General features: G+C 37.2%; 1 protein-coding gene across 1 annotated transcript; it reads left to right on the top strand.

Moving 5' to 3' along the window:
* The first annotated feature begins 1,894 nt into the window (after positions 1 to 1,894).
* Positions 1,895 to 20,342, top strand: LOC112051063 (tsukushi). Its single transcript, XM_024089525.2, has 5 exons — positions 1,895 to 2,357; positions 13,663 to 13,852; positions 15,817 to 16,381; positions 17,003 to 17,082; positions 18,094 to 20,342. The coding sequence occupies exons 1-5, from the start codon at positions 2,350 to 2,352 to the stop codon at positions 18,298 to 18,300; spliced, it is 1,050 nt and encodes a 349-aa protein (XP_023945293.2). The 5' UTR covers positions 1,895 to 2,349; the 3' UTR covers positions 18,301 to 20,342.
* Positions 20,343 to 20,738: the final 396 nt, after the last annotated feature.

Below are 20,738 nucleotides of genomic sequence, written 5' to 3'. Positions count from 1 at the left end.
AATAATAGGTACAAAAATAAACGTAGAAAGGTCAACGGCCCTCGGCGCGGGCGCTCGCTAACCTAGTACCTACCAGCTGATTTTGTAGTTGCCTATTACTGTGCTATTACTTAGTACAGCGATAGGGTGACCCTCAAATTCTGTTTAAATGTTTAAACTTTAGCTAACGATAACTTTGTTATTGTTGAGTTAAAAAAAAAAAGAAAAAATACGTGTTCATTAAATTTTGTTTATGTACAAAATATAAAAATATCCGTACTTGAAAAAATTTCTTCCTGTATAACGTGGCTTTTTAGTCTAAAAATAATTTTCAATATCGGTTTACGAGATCCAGGGATTACCCCCTACAACCTCATAAACTTTACCTCTTTATAATAAGTAGTATGACGCCGCGCGGTTTCACTCGCGTGGTTCCCGTTCCCGTAGGAATACAGAGATAATATATAGCCTATAGCCTTTCTCGATAAAAGGAATCTATCTAACTAACCCTGAAAGAATTTTTCAAATCGGATAGTTTTTGAGATTAGCGCGTTCAATCAAACAAACAAACAAATAAACTCTTCAGCTTTATATTATTAGTAGGTATAAATTATAGATCTCCCCGGGTCGTAATATGGTGAAACGCCAGAATTTCATCACAGAATACATATTATGGTTTCATTATGACATTTGTTATATTTAATGGTTAAATATTTAATAATAATAATAATTCACACATCCTCAGGCATATTGTGTCCGGGTGTTCTCACCTTGCTAACGGCGAATACTTGCACAGACATAATCAAGTAGCCAAGATAATCCACCAACAGCTTGCTCTTCAATATGGCCTTATCGATTTTGAGATGCCTTACTATAGGTACGACCCAGCGTCAGTTCTTGAAAATAGCAGTGCATTGCTCTACTGGGACCGAACGATTATCACTGACAGGTATATTGTAGCCAATAGACCTGATATAGTGCTAGTCGATCGGTCAGTGCGTCGTGCAATAATTGTTGATATTACTGTTCCACATGACGATAATCTGGTTAAAGCCGAAAAGGAAAAAGTATCAAAATACTTGGACCTTGCTCACGAGATTACCGCCATGTGGAATGTTGAGTCAACTATTATTGTTCCGATAGTTGTTTCAGTCAATGGTCTTATAGCGAAAAGCTTCGACCAACACCTTAAGAAGCTTTCGCTTAACTGTTGGATCAAGAATCGGATACAAAAAGCAGTGATTCTTGAGACGGCGCGTATTGTGAGGAGGTTCCTCACTCTGGAGCCCTGACCACCGGTTGCTTGGACACTCAAATGTCCCGCAGCGGGAGGGTGAATTTTTTTTTATAAATTTTTAATAATGTTTTGTATTTTATACTTATATTGTTAAAAATTTAAAAAAAAAGAAGTAATAAATAAATGAGAGAAAAATTCACACATCAAGTAGATAGCTATGCATGGATTCGAAGGAAGTTAACCTCGAAGAACCTACCTATTAAAACTAGAAAATAATTAACTAGTGTATAAGAGTCACATACATATACGCATCTTGTACCGAATCGTAAATCTATGCATATACCTTAGTTTCAAAACGGATAAACCGTTTTTGTAAATTTTTATTTTTAGGTGAATTAAACGAAGCTTTTTGACTCTACCGCCAGTTTGGAAGTCTAATTAAATGTTCATATGTTCTAATAACTGGTAACTGGCATAGTTTTTAACCGTATACGTTACTCTAGGTTTTGATTTAGGTATAAATTACCATAATAATTTACAAATTATTATGTTTCATCAATATTACCTACTAAAAATGTTCTTATTTAACAGTTAATGTTGATAACGACGAAATAGATTAAGCACTTAATAGGCACATTAGAGTACAATGCATTCGTAATAGGTATTTTATCGTAATTAAACTCCCAAAACAAAGACAGTCATTTACTTATCTAGAGCACACTTCAAGAATAAACACAATCATGCGACCAATCGGATCATTCAGATATGAGTCCGTCAATTATGTGTTAGATATTCGGTTGTTAGTTGTTACGGTTGCATTGTCTTCAGTGGGCAGTGAACTAGTCCCAATTGATACTGGGCTTAGTAATGACAAAATGTTGATAAAAGATTAACGCGACAGTATCATTTGATCGTCCGACAGAAAAACATCTCCGCGCCGAGGACTGGATAGTTCAGTGTCGCTCATACTCTACGTGCGGAGGAGCAGTGTAATTGAATCAATTCAACGAACGCCTTCCGTTGGTGATTTCGCTTCAGTTAAGTGTGATCGGTGAAGGATTGACAGAACGTTCGCTGGTGATGTTGATTACAGAGTTCGATATACGGTGAAGTGATTCAAACAGGATATCAGAATGTTCAGGTATTTTTCCTAAACTTGCTTATAGTTATAGTTCAGTAGATTTGATTATCAGAAGTTAAACATCAGATTCTTATTGGAATGCGAATTATTTGTATGAATGCGTAGCAAAGGTATATAAAACAATAGTTAAAATAATAAATAATTCATACAAGTTAGATCCTTAAGAAGATCCTGTTTTATTTTATTCTACGACTTCAATAAAGGAATGAAGTCATTGTTCTTCATAAATTATGTACTTAGTTATCTATATATACGTATTCGTACCTTACTTTAATCTTTATGTATCATACAACAGGTATTTGCTATTATACTTGTAGGAATACATGAAAATATATGAAAACAATATCAACGTTGTGATACCTATTTACCTTCTTAATTTAGAACTACGCTTAAGAAAGCCACAAACTTGTGAAGTCCAGAAGACGCTTCTGCCTTCAATTCTTTAAAATTCTTTATCATCCTACTTTTAAGCTTTTTCTATATTTTTTTTACATTTTAACTCTTCGAGGAGCTTTCTGGAAAGTAGTACTTAACATTTTTGTTTCTGCGGGGTGGTAAAGAGGAGGTTAAGCAAGGTACTTTAGTCGCGCTACTGTTTATAATTTACTCAATAAGAAATAACATCATAGGCTTAGCAATTCATAGGCTTAGCATCATAGGTTTAGTAATTAGGTAAGCTTAATAAAAATGCGGAAATCTGTACTAATATCATAAAGCTGAACAGTTTGTTTGTTTGTTTGGTTGAACGCGCTAATTTCAGAAACTACTGGTCCGATTTGAAAAATTATTTCAGTGCTAGATAACCCATTTATCAAGGAAGGCTATATGCTATATTTTATCCCCGTATTCCTAATACGGGAACGGGAACCGCACGAGTGGAACCGCGCGGAGTCATAATGAAATATTATTTATAAGCAAATTCATATGGCCATGTTACCAATAGGCCATACAAATATAAATCTTCCTCCTATTTCAGGCCTATTAAAGAATTAGATAGGTACCTCTACCTACTGTTCTTTGACGAACAGTTTAATATGAGTTTAGTCGTTCGGAGGTTAACTTTCGTATTTACTATTTAAAAGTAAAGCAAGCGTTACTTTGCGAGAATTCATCATAATAAATATTGACTATCAGACAAGGCTCGTAATTTGGCGCTGTCTGAGAAGGAGTCTGGTCATTGGCTACAGGCTACAGGCTTTGCCATCACATAACTTAGGGACGGTTCTTGATAGGACAACGCTCCGTATAGCCGTATGCTTACGTTTGGGTGTCAAAATTTGCGAGCCTCACGTCTGCCCCTGTGGTAGCCGCGTGGATCAATTTGGTCATCATGGACTTAGCTACAGCAGAAGCGCTGGTCGTTTGTAACGCCACGGTACTATTAACGATATAATTCGTCGCGCACTGGCCACTGCCGCTATTCTTGCGCAATTAGAACCTCCCGGTTTGTTCAGGGATGACGGCAAGAGGCCCGACGGGATGACAATAGTGCCGTGGTCTATGGGGCGTGCTTTAGTATGGGACGCAACCTGTGTAGATACGTTGGCAGCGTCTCATCTCTCACGCACGTCCCAAACGCCTGGCGCAGCTGCTGAATATGCTCAATTTTGTAAGCGTCGTAAATACTCTTTCATTAAATTAAATTTCAATGCTATGACAAATTGATCCATGCTTCAGGTGACCCAATATTTTTATTATATTTAATATACTGTGTAATTCTTAGTTTTAATTTATATATTTTATTCCTCATTCTATTGTATTGAGTGTTAATGTAAGCTTAATAAAAACTAATCGATTTACTAACAGATTCATTTATTCATTTTCCTGATCACACAGCTCGACATTGTAAACGATATTTAGGTATTATTTGTATAAATAACGTAAGCGACTAAATGAAATTAAATCAATTTTTCACTTATTTTTCGCCTCAGTTTTGATGCGCGAGAGCCTTATCTCTAATATAAAATATCATTGATACTAGTAAATAAAGATTGAATTCTTCTAGTAAAGATTCTTAATCGTCCACTTTTGGTAGAGTAATGTGGTTTTTGTAATCACCGACGCCTTGCTGTACAATGAACCATCACTTTTGACTTTTGCATGATAAAGATCGACATACATTTAATAAAATAGTAAATCGATCCAGTCCTCGTGTACAAACATAATGTGGGTACCATCTGTACCCACATTATGCTTCTACACGAGGACTGGACGGCAACGGGGAAGAGATCTCCGTTAGGAGTATTAGTGTTCTGTGGACGAGACTGAACAAGATTGGAATAAGACGAGACAGGACAAAATGATTATTCGCGGGCGTCCTCATCTCTACAAAAAAAATGCGCCTGTATTCCGTCACCATTAATATTTTTATCTTTAACACATGACCGTAATACCTAAATTCGTTGTTGTTTAAGAATGTAAGATGACAGCCTATCCATCTAAACTGGCTTAAGATTAACAGGATTTGATTAAAATTACTGGAAAACATAGTTATCATGAAGCATCGTCTATTTGTAAGACGCAATTTTGTAATCGGTAGGCAGATTTGTCAGCATTAAGATTAGCTGAGATAAGTTCTCACATAAGTATTTCTGTGCGGTATGAATATTTCCTAAGTCATATTATTTTACGGGTGTATCTTTTAAATATTACCAATATTCCAATTCCCCTCCAACTAGTCGGGAAAGATTGTGCTAGGAGTGGAGACAATAGTCCAACGGGGCGGGGATCGAACCACCATCCCTTGATGATGAGTCCGACCGCTCTTACCGTTGAGCTATTGAGGCTTAAAAAAAGATTGTACCTTTAGTTGAGTGCGTACTTACGTCGAGTATCTCCTAAGTAGATATTCTCCCTTGTTCACACCTGGCCCAAGTTGTAGGGTTAGTTACTTTAAGTATTTATTCATATATTACAAGGTGAGTTATCTGTCTTCGATTCGGAAGGCATAGGTTTGAATTCGGTCCGGGACATGCACCTCCAACTTTTCAGTTATGTGTATTATAAGAAATTAAATATCCCGTGTCTCAAACGGTAAAGGAAAATCATCGTGAGGAAATCTGCATATCTGAGAATTTTCTTAACTCTCTACGTCTCTTAAGTCTGCCAATCCGCATTGGGCCAGCGTGGTGGATTAAGGCCTAACCCCTCTCAGAATGAGACTCGAAGAGAGACTCGTGCTCAATACCGAATATGGGTTGTTGATAATTATGATGATGAAGACCCATTCCAAATTGAAATTACCATTGTAGTTACGTTTAAGTACCACTGGGTGTGATCGCAGTCGTACGTCATTCTACGTGAAGGTAATTGTTGCCTGTCAATTAGTCACTTAATTATCGCTCTACTTAAATGTGTTACTTTAATTTTTAAAACGTTTACCACAGATTTACTTATGTGAGATAAAAGGTATCTTTCCAAACAGTCAAATTCGAATGTACCAATTTATAATATAGCATACGACAGCCAGGCTTACCTGACTTTATGAATTTAAGAAATGGTCAATTATTGTCAGCATAAAATGATGCTCCTACCATAATATGTTAGTCGTAATGGTAGCCAGTTATGGAGGTGGACTTTGTAAATATATTTTTTTTACTTGGAGTAGATTAATGAAATCTGCTACCTGCCAAAGTCACCTACCCATGCTAGGCACATCATTATGCATCCACTGCTGGTCATAGGGCTTTTTTAAGCAGCGCCAGCTCTCAGAGCTATGTCAATACCTACGTTCGTTCTTTGCCGAATCACTTCGTTCCGGATTATATCCCTCAATTAGGTTCCAAGCATAGCCCTCTCTATAGCACGTTGAGTGACTTGGAGTTTGTGGACTAGCCTAGATAGTAGCATGGGAGACAAGGAGGATGGTGGCTCGAGACCGTTGTGCATGAAAGTCCATGCAAGTGGCCTATGTCCGGCAGTGGACGTCCATCGGCTGGTAATGGTGATGATGATGATGATGATGATGATGATGATGAAAATGAGATATGTCTCGCTATCGCAGGCTCTCTTTCTATTACATTGGCTTCTTTCATATTAAACATCTCCCAAAGGTTATCTTTGGTTAAAGGTTGACCTTACGAGCGATATGAGTCTATCTTTAGTTATTCCAGAGATGTTTTATCTACAAAGGTGACTATTATCTTTAGCTGTCAATATCTTACAATGACTTTGATAGCTATCTACAGCTGCGCTTCGAGTTTCTAAAATTTAAAATAATGCTGAAACACTGCAATCTAATTTGAACATGTTTTTGATAAAATGTGACATGTGATAGAGCTATCGCTTGTTCTAATTACTGTAATTTATTATATCTACATATACGAGTACATGCTCTGGCAAAAGCCATTGCAAATACATATTACTCGTAGTTGGTCGAATAAGCAGATTACCCACTAAGATCTAACTATAACTATTCTATAGCATGGTCGCTTTCAAAAAATGAATACCACCGAACTGATTTGACATTTCCTTACTGTTTTCACCCACAATGGCTTAAAGTAAGATCACCACCCTGCCACCAATTATAATAAAACTGTAGGTCAAATGGGTCAAATTCTGTAAGTACATTGAAGATATTTTGAAAATTTTTGTTGGAGGGTCCTATAGATATTTATGTCTGTTTGTCTGTCTTTTTGTTGACCGGACATCACGCTAAGACTACTCAATGAATTCAAATGATACTTGTCCCGATTTGATACCTTAATACGCTGAAGGTTAGGTTAGGTATAAATTATGCGAAAATATAAACAGAAGGGTGTGAAATAGGAGTTGAAAGTTTCCATCGATTTCCACGCGGACGAAGTCGCGGGCATCCGCTATTATAAAATTTATTGTAATGGCTATTTGATATTTATTTGCACATGAAATCTGTTTGCAATGACATTAACGCATTTATCGTATAGGAAATACCGCTTTTCTCTATTGCCGTGTTGAAAGTTGTAACATAACAATACTATATACTTATGTTATCTCAATAGTCAACGCAAATACTGTAGAGACTCGTAGATACCTACTTATCTACGGTAACTAAGGTCGTATGTCTAATATTATTCGTCCAATTACACGGTCTCTGCCCTGGAAACTTGAGTAGGACCTACCTAAATGTATTTTATAACAATGCGATGCAACTGTCTACGTATGTGTTATGATTTCACGCTTACATAGCCGATTAAATTTTGATAAATTTTGGAATACCTCAAAGATTTTGAACTAATAATCGTTGGAATATCTATATAAAGAGGTAGTCGCCGGTCGCGACCCTTAAATATGATTGGCTATCGCGACGTTGTTACTCAAAGGGGGCCAATTAGGTGTTTATAATGTGTGTTTATAAGGTCCTTCAATATTTTCAAGTTCATCATTATAGAGCTCGAGTCTCTTCTCAGAAAGAAAGGCGTAGACTCAATCACGTTGGCCTAATGCGGGATGGCAAACTTCACAAACGTAGAGAATTAAGAAAATTCTCTGGTATAGTTTCCTTACGATGTTTTTCCTTCACCATTTGAGACATGTGATTTTTTAAAATGCACACAACTAAAAAGTTGGAGGTGCGGACCCCGGACCGGATTCGAACTCACATCCTCCAGAATCGGAGGCAGAGGTAATTTCCACTGTGCTATTACGGCTCTTCAAGTTATGACCATGAAATATATGTTAAGCGAAAATTGTTTGTAGAGTGGACCCGCGCTGCGAGTTAGTAAAAGTCTAAAGGTTTAGGTGCGTGTAAGTAAAAGTACTCCTCCATTACACAACTACTGAACTTGAAATTTAGAATTAATTTTATACATTGACCTCTTATTTATATCCCGGAGCTACTCATTGGCTACTTTTTATTCCGGAAAACTTCATGGTCTCCACGGAATCTGTGGAAAACAGAATTTCCAAAGAACGAACGGACGAATAAACGGAGTCGTGAGTGTCCGCTAGTATAAAATAAAAACGAAATATAGTACCTACTTACGTATTTTTTTGGTATATTTTGGAACTCTCAATATAATCGGTTAGGCATATTTTTTATTTAATTTTCGTTAAACAGTAGGCGAATCGGTACAAAAACACTTCCTGAAATACAACTCACGTGTCGCTGGTCTATAATTTTCCACCGTCATGTGGTGACATTGTAGGTATAACAACTTAGTTGTTCCTAATGTCAGCGAATATAATGAAAATAATTGGAGTTAGATTAATAGCAAATTAGCCAGTCTAAAGTAATGCAATAACAGTGCCGTGCTGGGATAATGAGAGACATCCTCGTGATATTAGATATGACAATGGTCAATCTCCCATCTTTTTACCTATTCACTATAAATATAGAGTAGGTTTATACTCTGGAGGCTGAGCTTTTGTTGTACAAAATACATGGTACGTTTACAATAAAAACTATTTAGCTACCTAATCATCAATCAATATCAGTCTATCACATGCAATTCATGACTTTGCGATGGTTTGAAAGGAAAACGACACACCAGGGCCTGTAGCGACTTTTGTGGGGAACGACATTTGCTATCGACAGGTCATGTGATCAAAATCGGATCTGTCATTCCCATACATTTTGTTAGTTTTCGAAGCGTTAGCGTTTGTAGAAAGAGAATCGACGTGCCTCATGGCTACAGGCCCAGGCCCCCACAATGGTTCGCTACGTTCATTTAATTTTGTCCGATTCGCCAAGACGGGTGCACAAAGTTTGAGCAGGATAAGAATAAATATTTTAACCCATGGCTCAAGGACGTCTGAGTTGAGCCTTTAAATCTTACCAGTGGCGGTTTTACAAACTTGCTGCCAGTAGGCTGTTAAATTTTCGCTACGCTACCCTTCTCCCATTTTTCATATACATATAAACATACGACAGACTATATGAATATTATAGAGATTAGAGAAGTTTTTCTTTATTTCTGTAAGACAAAATGTCTTGGGCTAAATTTGCCAACCCACAAAAACTGCCGCCCTAGGCTCGAGCCTACCTACTCAGCCTATTGGTAAATCCGCCACTGAATCTTACCTACAGAAACTGATCGTTGTACCAAATTATGGAGAAGGACATACAAGGGCGTGTCCATCTCCATAAAGGTTATCAAACTATACTTACAGCCTACTCATACTCGTATCACTTTAATCGGCTTATTTTCAAGAATTCAATTTTTTGATATCCTTATCTTTGGGAAAAGATGAACATAGTTTCCGCTAAGCAACATTATTCACTTTTGGATGACGGTTTTACGAAAGAGAATTAGTCACCAAGTCTTATTTATCAAGTACCTGCCTTTTTAACTTACGTTAATGGAAGATGATAAAAAAATCATTTCATAATCTATAGTATTGACCATGCCCTAAATATTATTTCTTTTAAAGATAGTGTAATGGCATACGCACCTATATCTTATATTAGCGTTCAAAGATAATCTATTGAAGGTTAAACTCAAAAGAAAACAAAACAAATAACTGTATCGATGTGTGATTCTGCTTATCAGAAAAGTTAAGGTCTTAGAAATATCTTAGTGCCTAATATAGATTTCATTTCGTAATATCTAACCTATAGAGCTTCAGGTTTGCATCATGCATTGCATGAAAGCAGTCGTGTTTACCGTTTAATCCTGAGATCTTCTTCTAGTGACGTGATTGCCCAGTGCTTAAGACCTCTGCCTTGTATTCGGACGGCGGTTTGATCCAGCATGCACCTCCAACTTTTCACTTATGTACATTTTAAGAAATTAAATATCACGTGTCTCAAACGGTGAAGGAAAAACATCGTGAGGAAACCTGCATACCAGAGAATTTACTTATTTCTCTACGTGTGTAAAGTATGCCAATCCGCATACGGCCGGCGTGATGGAATAAGGCCTGACCCCTCTCATTCTGAAAAGAGACTATTGCTTAACAGTGAGCCGAATATGGGTTATTAATGATGATAATGACGTCGTAAGTGGCTTGCTTAGGTATATTTGCTCTCGATTTTAATGAAAAAAAAAATTAGATAGTATTATCTTCTCTGCAATAAAATCCTACCTGTTTTGTTTATAAGTGATTTACTTGCCTACACTACATTGCGTAAATTTTTAGATTAAATACCCAGGTAGTAGAAATTTCAACATTTTCATCGATATGAACAAAAACTACTTATTTACGAGTAGGTATGCAATGTCTCTATGCTTTCAACAGTATTACCTACTATACGATAACCTGCGATAGGAAAAATTATCAAAACCATAGTGTTGATCTATGATTTTGATAATTCTTACTGTCTCAAGTAAATATGTGATGTGTTCTGGAAAGAAAAATTAAAAAATACTTAATAGGCCCTATGAGATTTGAAGTTGAATTAGGCCCAAGCGGCCACAGTCATCTAATCAGATCACCTAATTAATCGACTTCCAAATACAAAAATGTGTTATAAAGAAATTCTAAATATCTGAATTGCTTAGAGAGACTCTGGCACTTAGCTTAATAATAATCGTTCAGCTTAACTTCGGCCAACATCTCAACAAGTTTTCGCTAAACTGTTGGATCAAGGGTCGGATACAGAAGGCAGTTCTTTCTTGAGACGGCGCGTATTCTGACGACGTTCCTCACTCTGGAGCTCTGATTACCAGTTGCTTGGGCACTCAAATGTCCAGCAGCGGGAGGTTGAATTATATTTTATAAAGTTTTAATAGTGTTTTTTATTTTGTATTTTATCAACATTAACAAAAATAAAAAAAGGATAAATAAATAAATAAGAGAATAGAGTATCGTTCAGCTTAATAATTCTGTTCTTTGACACTTCACTAGGTAGGTATAATAAAGTTTCCGAAGGACAAACCACAGCTAGTTAGCGTTTTGGTAATAGGAATGCCGTAGAAGCCAATTAGGGTCATTAGTACAATTACAAGATCAATTACGCACTTCGCAAGTTAGCGGGATATGCTTTAAAATGAATCTTCTCTTAGTGTAGGCACGTTTAGGTGTGATCATGGTCATAGACACAAAACACTAGTTCGGTCATCATAGGCAAGGGCGTTGCCAGCCGTAGGTCAAGTTGATAATCAGGAGTATGAGAAAAATATTAATTGAAGATTAAGTCAGACACACAGACAAATACGAGAACATTTTAACGAGCTTTCTGGCGAGCATTCTAGCGAGCAGATTTGTTTGGAACGGAAACATCGAAGAGAACGCTTGCTAGAATTATTAAGATGTTCGTAGCAATATTTGGCTCTATGCTCGGCTCGTTGTTCAGTTCGACAAATATAAAAACGGCGAATACTCGATGTTCTGTTACAAGTGAATGCTCAAGTCTATCAGCACCTTTACACTAATTGTAGCCCTACACCTCTAGGACGATTGTTATTTCAAAGAAAGTCGACTGAAATGACCTTTGGCGTTTGGTTGATTAGGCATTTGGCTATCATGTAGTTTGCCACTGCCTTGACGATGCTCCAGAAGCATTGCGTACTTCTCTTTTCTAGGCCGGTTTACATCTCTTATACAATTAAAGAAATATGTGCCCTTTGTGCAGAGCAGAGCAAGCGCAATGCTTATCCCCAGTTTCAAAGAGGTGCAAAAAATTTTGATCCAGATTAGGCGTTTAGTTTGTCTTGCGAGATTTAAAAAAAGGTTTTTTATGTTTTTTTGGTTGCCCTTAAATTGATATGAGATCATCATCAGCCTATATGGCCCACGAAGCAGGAGCCGCCCTCATAGGAGCTTACAATCACTACACACACTGACTATTTTATAGATTTAATATAAGTATTACGTCCAAACCACCCTCTAACATTTATATCATAAAAGGTATAGTAGGTTCTGCTAGAAACTAACAATAAATAAAGAATATCTTCTCTTTGTGAGTACCTATATCTGCATTATAACATCCAAGTCAAGATCGCGAAGATGTCGAACACAAGGGTCTCTTCTTAATTAATGGAGGTCAAATTAATTCCTTTAATTGTCCACTTGGTCTCTCCCGACAGCTATTGGACGCGATAGCCGTTGACTTCGCAGAACCCAACTCACGCTAAAGTGATTCACGTTTTTTTGTAGAAGTATAAATACTATTGATATCTTGAAAAACTACCACGTAGGTTTATTATGACTTACTATGACTTGTCTTATCTTAATAAATTATTATCAATGAATCGTTTTTACGGACAAATTTTTACTCATGATAATGTAAAGGTATTTCACCTTTTTAAAACGACGCAATCTTTATTAAATGACGAGCACACTAAAGGGGTCCTTAACGGAATCGTTTTGTAAGACCTAGCTATGTTGTAGATTAAGAAGAGCCTTTCGAAATACTAAAATACTTAGCGATATGACCTTACTAGTAGAATGTAAGAGCAAGATAATAGATAGATAAGAAGATAAGCAAATAGTTCCCTAGTCTCTCTTGGTGGAAAGCAAAAAACCAAAGCCAATAAACACAGGAATAACACCGATAATGATGATTATGATAGAGCAACTGCTTGAGTAATTTTTTAATTTTTGCGCATTTTCTTGGCTCTTCTCAACAGAAGTTGCCTTCTGAACCGGGTGGTCGAGTCAAACAAACGTTTCAAAAGTGATTTTATACTAAGTCTACTTGGAATAAACGGATTTCTATTTCGAAACGGATTGGATAATTGTATTTTCTGGTGGATGAAATCACGGGCTCAGTTCTTCTACAAGTTGGTGAAGTTATAATGTCAGTAATGTGGCAAACGAACGGAAGCTTCGGGTATTGTGCGGGACACTCCTGCGCTCGCATGGCTAACTCCCGGCCCCAATTGTCTGATTGATCTTTATGATGGGCCCGCGCCCCTGCTAATGTTAATCGAAAGAATTGGTTTGTCATTGCACACTGCATACATACCTATAGGAACGAGTACGTACTAAGTATCTATTGTACTGAATTGGGCTGGTCTGTTTGTCGGATTTTGAAACTCTTTCGGATTCGAATATGTTCAACGTTATCCTGATGATGTCTTTTTAAAGATCTAGAGCAGGCTTCTCTCCTAGTAGGAGCCGTGATAGCCCAGTGGATATGACTTCTGCCTCCGATTCCGGTGGGATTCGAATCCGGTCCGGGGTATGCAACTCTAACTTTTCAGTTGTGTTCATCTTAAGAAATTAAACATTACGTGTCTCAAACGGTGAAGGAAAAACATCGTGAGAAAACCTGCATACTAGAGAATTTTCTTTTTTTCTTTGCGTGTGTGAAGTCTGCCAATCCGCATTGGAACAGCGTGGTGGACTATTGGCTTAACCCCTCTCATTCTGAGAGGAGACTCGAGCTCAGCAGTGAGCCGAATATGGGTTGATAATGATAGTATTTTTTTTTTAATTTCAGATTTGCAGTATACCCGTCTCTCCTGTTGATACTGACTGCTACAAACACAGATGCCAAGGAGATGACAGAAATCGAGGCGTTGGGAGCGAAGCCGACGCGTTGTACGTACGCATACGCCTTTGAGATGTATGGCGCCCACTGCGCTGGCCTCAGACTGAATAAAATACCAAGTCTCAGAAGTGGGATTGAGGTAGACATTTTATACTAATATTGTAAAGCTGAAGAGTTTGTTTGGTTGAACGCGCTAATCTCAGGAACTACTGGTCTGATTTGAAAAATTATTTCAGTGTTAGATAGCCCATTTATCGAGGAAGGCTATATACTTACCTATTATCCCCGTATTCTTACGGGATCCGGAACCACGCTGGTGAAACCGCGCGGCGTCAGCTAGTGTAGTATAACTACAGTTATGTGTAAGCGTATCTAAAAAAAGATTATTTGAAGGACAAGGGCCTGTAGCCATATGGCACGTCGATTCTCTGTCTACAAACGCTAATGCTTCAAAAATCATAAAATGTATGGAAATGACAATCATGATCGACAAACGTGATATAACTGTCGATCGGATCTGTCGATCGGATCTGTCATTCCCATACATTTTGTAAGTTCAAATTCGAAGCGTTAGCGTTTGTAGAAAGAGAATAGACGTGCCACATGGCTAGAGGCCAAAGCCCCCCTCTTTTTATGAGAGTAGGTATTTGGATCTTATAAATCTACTGCGCTGCTCCAATGCGGATTGACGGATTTAGGGTGACAATCATCATTATTAACCCATATTCGGCTCACTGCTGAGCTCAAGTCTCCTCTCAGAATGAGAGGGGTTAGGCCAATAGTCCACCACGCTGGCCCAATGCGGAATGGCAGACTTCACATACGCAGTGAAATCCGGAATTAGAGGCAGTGGTCATATCCACTGGGCTAATAGGGTAACAATATTGTACTCTAACTACATACTATTAGATATTTAAATGAACTGACCGTTAAAAAATCAATTGTGGCTAGTTACCCTCTCTCTCAGAGGTTTAACACCACCGACTTCCCAAGTCCGGGCTTGAATTTCTTAAAAGAAGCTTTCTTTTATATATTTGATAGCCATCATCACATTCAGTTCTGGGAATATTATCTTAATATACCTAATGGTACCTACATTTTAAAATGCTGTCTAAGTGGATATCTACGTAGACAATAAATCTAATCTGAAAACGTCTATCTTATCTAGTTTTACACGTCATTTTAATTGTTGCCACAATTCTGTGCTAACCAGGGCGAGTAAACTTGCAATGTTTTTATAAGTCAGATACTTCTTTATTTACGAGCAAGGCTATTTCGTCTTATGAAAATAGATAGATAGCTATAGTAAGTAAGTAGGTACTAAGTAGTCTTGTAAGTTAAATTATGCGCACTAACACATATTCAGGTGTTAACCACATCGGACATAGTGTAAGAGGTGCCACGAGTAACTATAACTACATGTCGCCATTAGGTACAATCGCGTACATAATTTTCAATTTTACGACATCTTTATTCTAGGTAGCGGGCATCTAACACTTTTGTTTATAATTGTACCTGCGCAGACAACTGTCATTTTGGTTCAACTTACTTCCCGGGATTTATGTCTAGGTCCCTAAAATCTAAAATCGGAACTACATATTTGAATGTATCATAATACTAGTACCTGGTCTGCGCCGGTATTCGTCACGGACACACACCTAATTTGATAATTTTGTAATTTGGTCATACCTGCACAAAGATACTTACTGTACCTATTTTTGACATGCGAAACCTTTTACCTACCCACTTACTTGCCCTCATAATATACCTACCTATACTAAAGCCATACTCGAAAAGTAGGTACTCTTTACCAACAAACAAATTAAAAATAAGGATATAAATCACTAGTCATTTCACATCTAATAATAATTATAATTAACTTGAACTTAAATGAATGAAAATAAATTTGATTAATAAGCTTCAAACAATTACATATATTTTAAATTATGTTTAAAAATACATAATTTAAAATGAAAAAGTTATGAAATGACATGCATTTTCTTATTATTATTTTGTTAGTAAACATACTCCTCAGTTTGGCTTTATCTACTATCATGTATCAATTTTAAAATTTGTTTCTTAAGATAAGTTTTGTTTTTTCAGATCCTTGACTTCAGCGACAACAAGTTACAAGAAATACACGCGGACACATTATCGTCATACTCGAGTATAAAATTTTTATACTTGACCGAAAACCAAATCTATTCCATCCACACAGACGCTTTCGCCTACCTCACTAATCTACAAACGCTTGATCTATCTAAAAATGTGATATTACAAATAACAGATTCTATATTCCAATTGCCGTCGTTAAGAAAACTGTATCTTAGTGGGAATCCATTGTTACATTTAAGTTTGAATGAGATGATAATTCACAAGCCTATCAAAGCGCCATTGGAGCTGCTAGATTTGTCCGACTGCAAGATAAAAGAGCTACCAGATTTTGGTATTCTACCACAAATGAGTTTCTACAACGTGTCGTACAATCCTCTAGTAAAGCTAGATACTCATACCTTCAGCTCCATGTGTAAGCTGACGAAAGTTGACTTATCAGAGTCCATTCAAAATATTAAGCTCTGCGACCTGAAGATGAGCATAATGTGGTTCCAAGACCGAAAGATATATTTCCAGATTAAGTTGGACGAATACTCTCAGTTGAACTCTAGAGGTGAGTAATAAAATTTTAATAAAAAACAAATACAACTGACTTCAAAATCTAAAAAACCCTACCCTCTAAATTATAAGAGCCGTGATAGCCCAGTGGATATGACCTTTGCCTCCGATTCCAGAGGGTGTGGGTTCGAATCCGCTCCAGGGTATGCACCTCCAACTTTTCAGTTGTGTGCATTTTAAGAAATTGTTAATATCACGTGTAACGGTGAAGGAAAAACATCGTGTGGAAACCTGCATACCAGAGAATTTCCTTAATTCTCTGCGTGTGTGAAGTCTGCCAATCCGCATTGGGCCAGCGTGACGGACTATTGGCCTAACCCCTCTCATTCTGAGAGGAGACTCGAGCTCAGCAGTGAGCCGAATTTGGGTTGATAATGATGATGAAACTAAAAAGCTAAAAATAGCATTAGATTATCATGTTCTACCTGCTGATCAGTTTGAAGACGGTGTTAAGCCGGCGTCGTATTAATTTAAGCAATTTCTGAAAGAACCACATGAAAGAGCTGTCTGAAATTTGAAATACCTAAAAATTCTCAGTATTCATGCTTGCAAAGTCCAAACTAATACACCATCGGCTTTTCTACCTTATGTATTTAAATCTTTGAACTTTTTATAGAATTTGAAAACTGTCCGAAGTCCGTCTTTCCAGACAGTCTCAACGCCAGTTATAACCACTGCCAAAATGAATATACTGAGGTAAGCCAATAGAACTAATATATCTAAATGTAGGTGCAGTTTTTGTGACAGCTCCTCCGAAGGAAAGTGAAGTACCTACTATCGCGCTATGGATATTTTCGCTGCCAAGCAGCAATGCTGTTCTGGTCTGGAGAGCATGGCTGCCGGCATGGATACAGGCACATGAGGCTTATCGCCTACGCCCGGGGCGGCATCATTAGGACGTGTTCCATTAATGTCTTGCGAAATGTTGTACTCTGTTTATAGACGATTTTTTTCCATTCTCGTATTGACACTTTTTTGAACGAACATTTTCCATGTTTTTAATACCCTTCCCGTCCAGTTAGTTGAGAGTGTGTTAAGAGTGGGCACAAACCTGTGTTGAGCCTCTTTACCGTTGAGGTATCGAGACATAAATACCTAATTTATTATTATTATATTAATGATGAATTCTGATGATGGCATTTTATGTACCTACCTATAATCCTAGGTCTAGTACTAAAAATAGGCTTGCAAAGAATTAAAAATTTTATTCTTTTTAAGCCTATGGAATATTTCCGTATAACGTAGGTAAATATTTTTGTATTGCATAAGTATAGGTAGTCAGTATTATCATAATAGCGGTCTTCGTCCCCGTTTAGACCTCCTTAATCAGCCCCTGTCGCATAATGACGGCCTCCGTGGCGCAGTTGTATACGCGATAGATTTACAAGACGGAGGTCACGGGTTCGATCCCCGGCTGGTCCGATTGAGGTTTTCTTAATTAGTCCAGGTCTAGCTGGTGGGATTTCGGCCGTAGTCTACCACCCTACCGACAAAGACGTATCGCCAAGCGACTTAGCGTTCCAGTATGATGTCGTGTAGAAACCGAAAGGGGTGTGAATTTTCATCATGTTAGCATGCTTCCATCTTAGACTGCATCTTCACTTACCATCAGGTGAGATTGTAGTCAAGGGCTATCTTGTAAAGAATTTAAAAAAAAATCTATTTAGATTAGTTACATTATAACAGATACTATTTTTGGAATTTCAGGTACAAAACGTAACGACATCGCGTAGCACCTGGATGACCATCGCCGGTGGTCTCTTCGGCTTCCTCGTCGGCTTCGTGCTACTGCTGTACATAATGCACCGGCATAATGTTGCGCAAACCAAAAAAACTAACAAAGATATAAATAAAGAAAAACCGTCCGATGTAGATAAGAACGCCACTGCCATACTCCTAAATAACGAGTCATAGCTTAGTTTTATATGTATGAACATTGAGCACCTAATACATAATAAGTATAGGACGCGCCAATCTTCGAGTCTACTTTGAACACGAGAGTGGATGTACCAAAGATTTTATACTATTAGCTATGTTACGTGCCTACAAAATCACCGCAAAAAGTGATCTGAATTTAGCTACACCAATGAGCACACATCATGCACAATTTTGTGTTTTCTTATATTATAATATATTTATGCATATAAAGTTTTTACAATTCCCTGGACACACAACTCGACATCGTAGACAATATTACTTGTTTAAATGACTTTCGTTGTTTCCAATGTGACTATACCTACCTACACGTAATTTTTAAGACAATTAGCCACAAGCGCTAGTGACATATCTACTAGCATAAAATCTTTGGGCTGTACAGTAAACGCATAGCCGGATTAATATAGGCTGCAGAGTTCAGCGTATTGCAATTTGCAATATCGTCAGCAATCGAAGTTTGCCGCGAACTGACCTACGAGTATTTATTAAGATCATTTTTATGCCAAAACCGTACCCTTTTTTCTGAATTAGGGATGATTTATGCTAGACCATAATAGGTAGTTAGGTACCTATAGGTTGGTATACCTGACGATCAAGTAAGTAGTAGTTACTTAGGTACCTAAAGGGTATATAATGTCAGACAGACGATCAAGTAAGCTCACATGCCTGCAGCGCTAACGGCTTGACATCCAATGGCTTGATCGTCAGTGGCTGACATTAGGCGTTTTCGTCTTCCAAAATACCCTTAGCCCGTAGCCCCGTCGGTCCACGTTTTTTTCATAACAATTGATAGCAATGTCGTATTACTTAAATAGGTATTACAATAATACACTGTAATCTTTGGGTATAACGACATGCAGGGTTATTATGTAACTCGTTGTTCCATTCATACAATCAGTAACTACATCGTTTTTCATCGTATTTTCGTCGAAATCATTTCAACGAAATTACATAATAGTGGAAGTAGATAGTATAGTAGTGGAAGTCGAAAGTATAAACGTTATTTTAACAAAAAACTGGTATTTGCGTCATTTCGTTCAAATATTAATGTTAGATTATTGTTCAAACAAAACATCATTGCCACTTGATGTAAAATGGCGTAGTTAAGGTCATGTTAGATGATCACAAAAACGAAAATTCGTCGAAAATCGATGTAGTGACTCATTGTTTGAATGGTACACTGAGATACTTAATAAGGCCGATGGCGACCATAGGAAATGCCTTGAAGGCTGCCTGTCAACCAAAGGGGAGTTAGGGAGCGTAGCGGAGAAACGGAGACTAATGCGGAACAGAGTTGCGTACTGTGTCTATCCACTGGAGTGTTTGGATACTATGTTAAATTTAATTTATTTAACCCCGCTCCGCTTACCGGTTTAATATTAATGTTTAAACTAGCTCGCAAGTCCCTGTCCATTTAAGAAGAGCGGAGATTTTGTACTAATACTATTGGTTAATATTTCTCCGTTTCTCCGCTCCGCTTACGTGGACTGGCTGCCTTACTCTAGCACAGCGAAGACAGTTTCGTATTCACAAATCTTAATCTTAGTTTAGTACCTATTTAATTAAAATAATAGGCTATATAAAGGCTGATTAGAATAACTAATTCTTACAATATTACTATTTCATTTGAAGACAAGTAAATCTTTTGAAACATGTTTTGCTAAAACGGAATGAATGTTATAGAATGTATACGCATTACGCACCCTATCTAAAGTAGGTATATTATTAAAAATATCTACATAAAACCCAAAGATTAACCCACGTTTATTTTCTAATCTTATCGAATAAAATATTAACATCCTTTATAAAAATTCCTCATGAAAATGATTTCATAAGCAACGACGGATGTGTTGAATGTTGTGACAACGTATTGCCAAAGAATCCAAAGATAATGTAAATTATTTTTCTATTTATATATAAAATAATTCATTAGTTTTTAGAAACAAATGTAATAAGTTGAGAAGCTAGCTTTTGCACTGTGATACGAAATTTTTAAAGTATTAAATCTTTACTAGGTATAAGATGTTGTTTTATTTTTACATAAGGGAGAGCGGTCTTCATTTCACATTTCATTATAGTAGGGGAGCCAAAGAGGGGAATTTTGCAGTTACTCGAGCGCGGCAGATAAACATAAGGGAGTACTTTCACGTTGTTGATTACCTCCACCAAGTATGAGCCTTTAATATTGGTGGATACGTTTAGGGCAACCAAAAAAAAAACAAACTTCAGAAATACTCAACCAGCACGTCGGATTAAGATAAGGTAGGTGAATTGATAGCTAAAAGGTGTGCATTTCGAAAATCCAAGGATTTGAGCGTAACGTAAAGGAATAAGTGGGTTAGAAAGTTACAAAATAAAACCCTTATATTTTAGTTCTCGAGCTACGAGCGCGATTATTTTTTTACTTATTTTGAAGG

This window comes from Bicyclus anynana, chromosome 1 (assembly GCF_947172395.1).
Source record: "Bicyclus anynana chromosome 1, ilBicAnyn1.1, whole genome shotgun sequence".
Lineage (NCBI taxonomy): Eukaryota > Metazoa > Arthropoda > Insecta > Lepidoptera > Nymphalidae > Bicyclus > Bicyclus anynana.
Note: the sequence above shows the minus strand (reverse complement) of the source record. Positions and strands in the feature narration are given on the sequence as shown.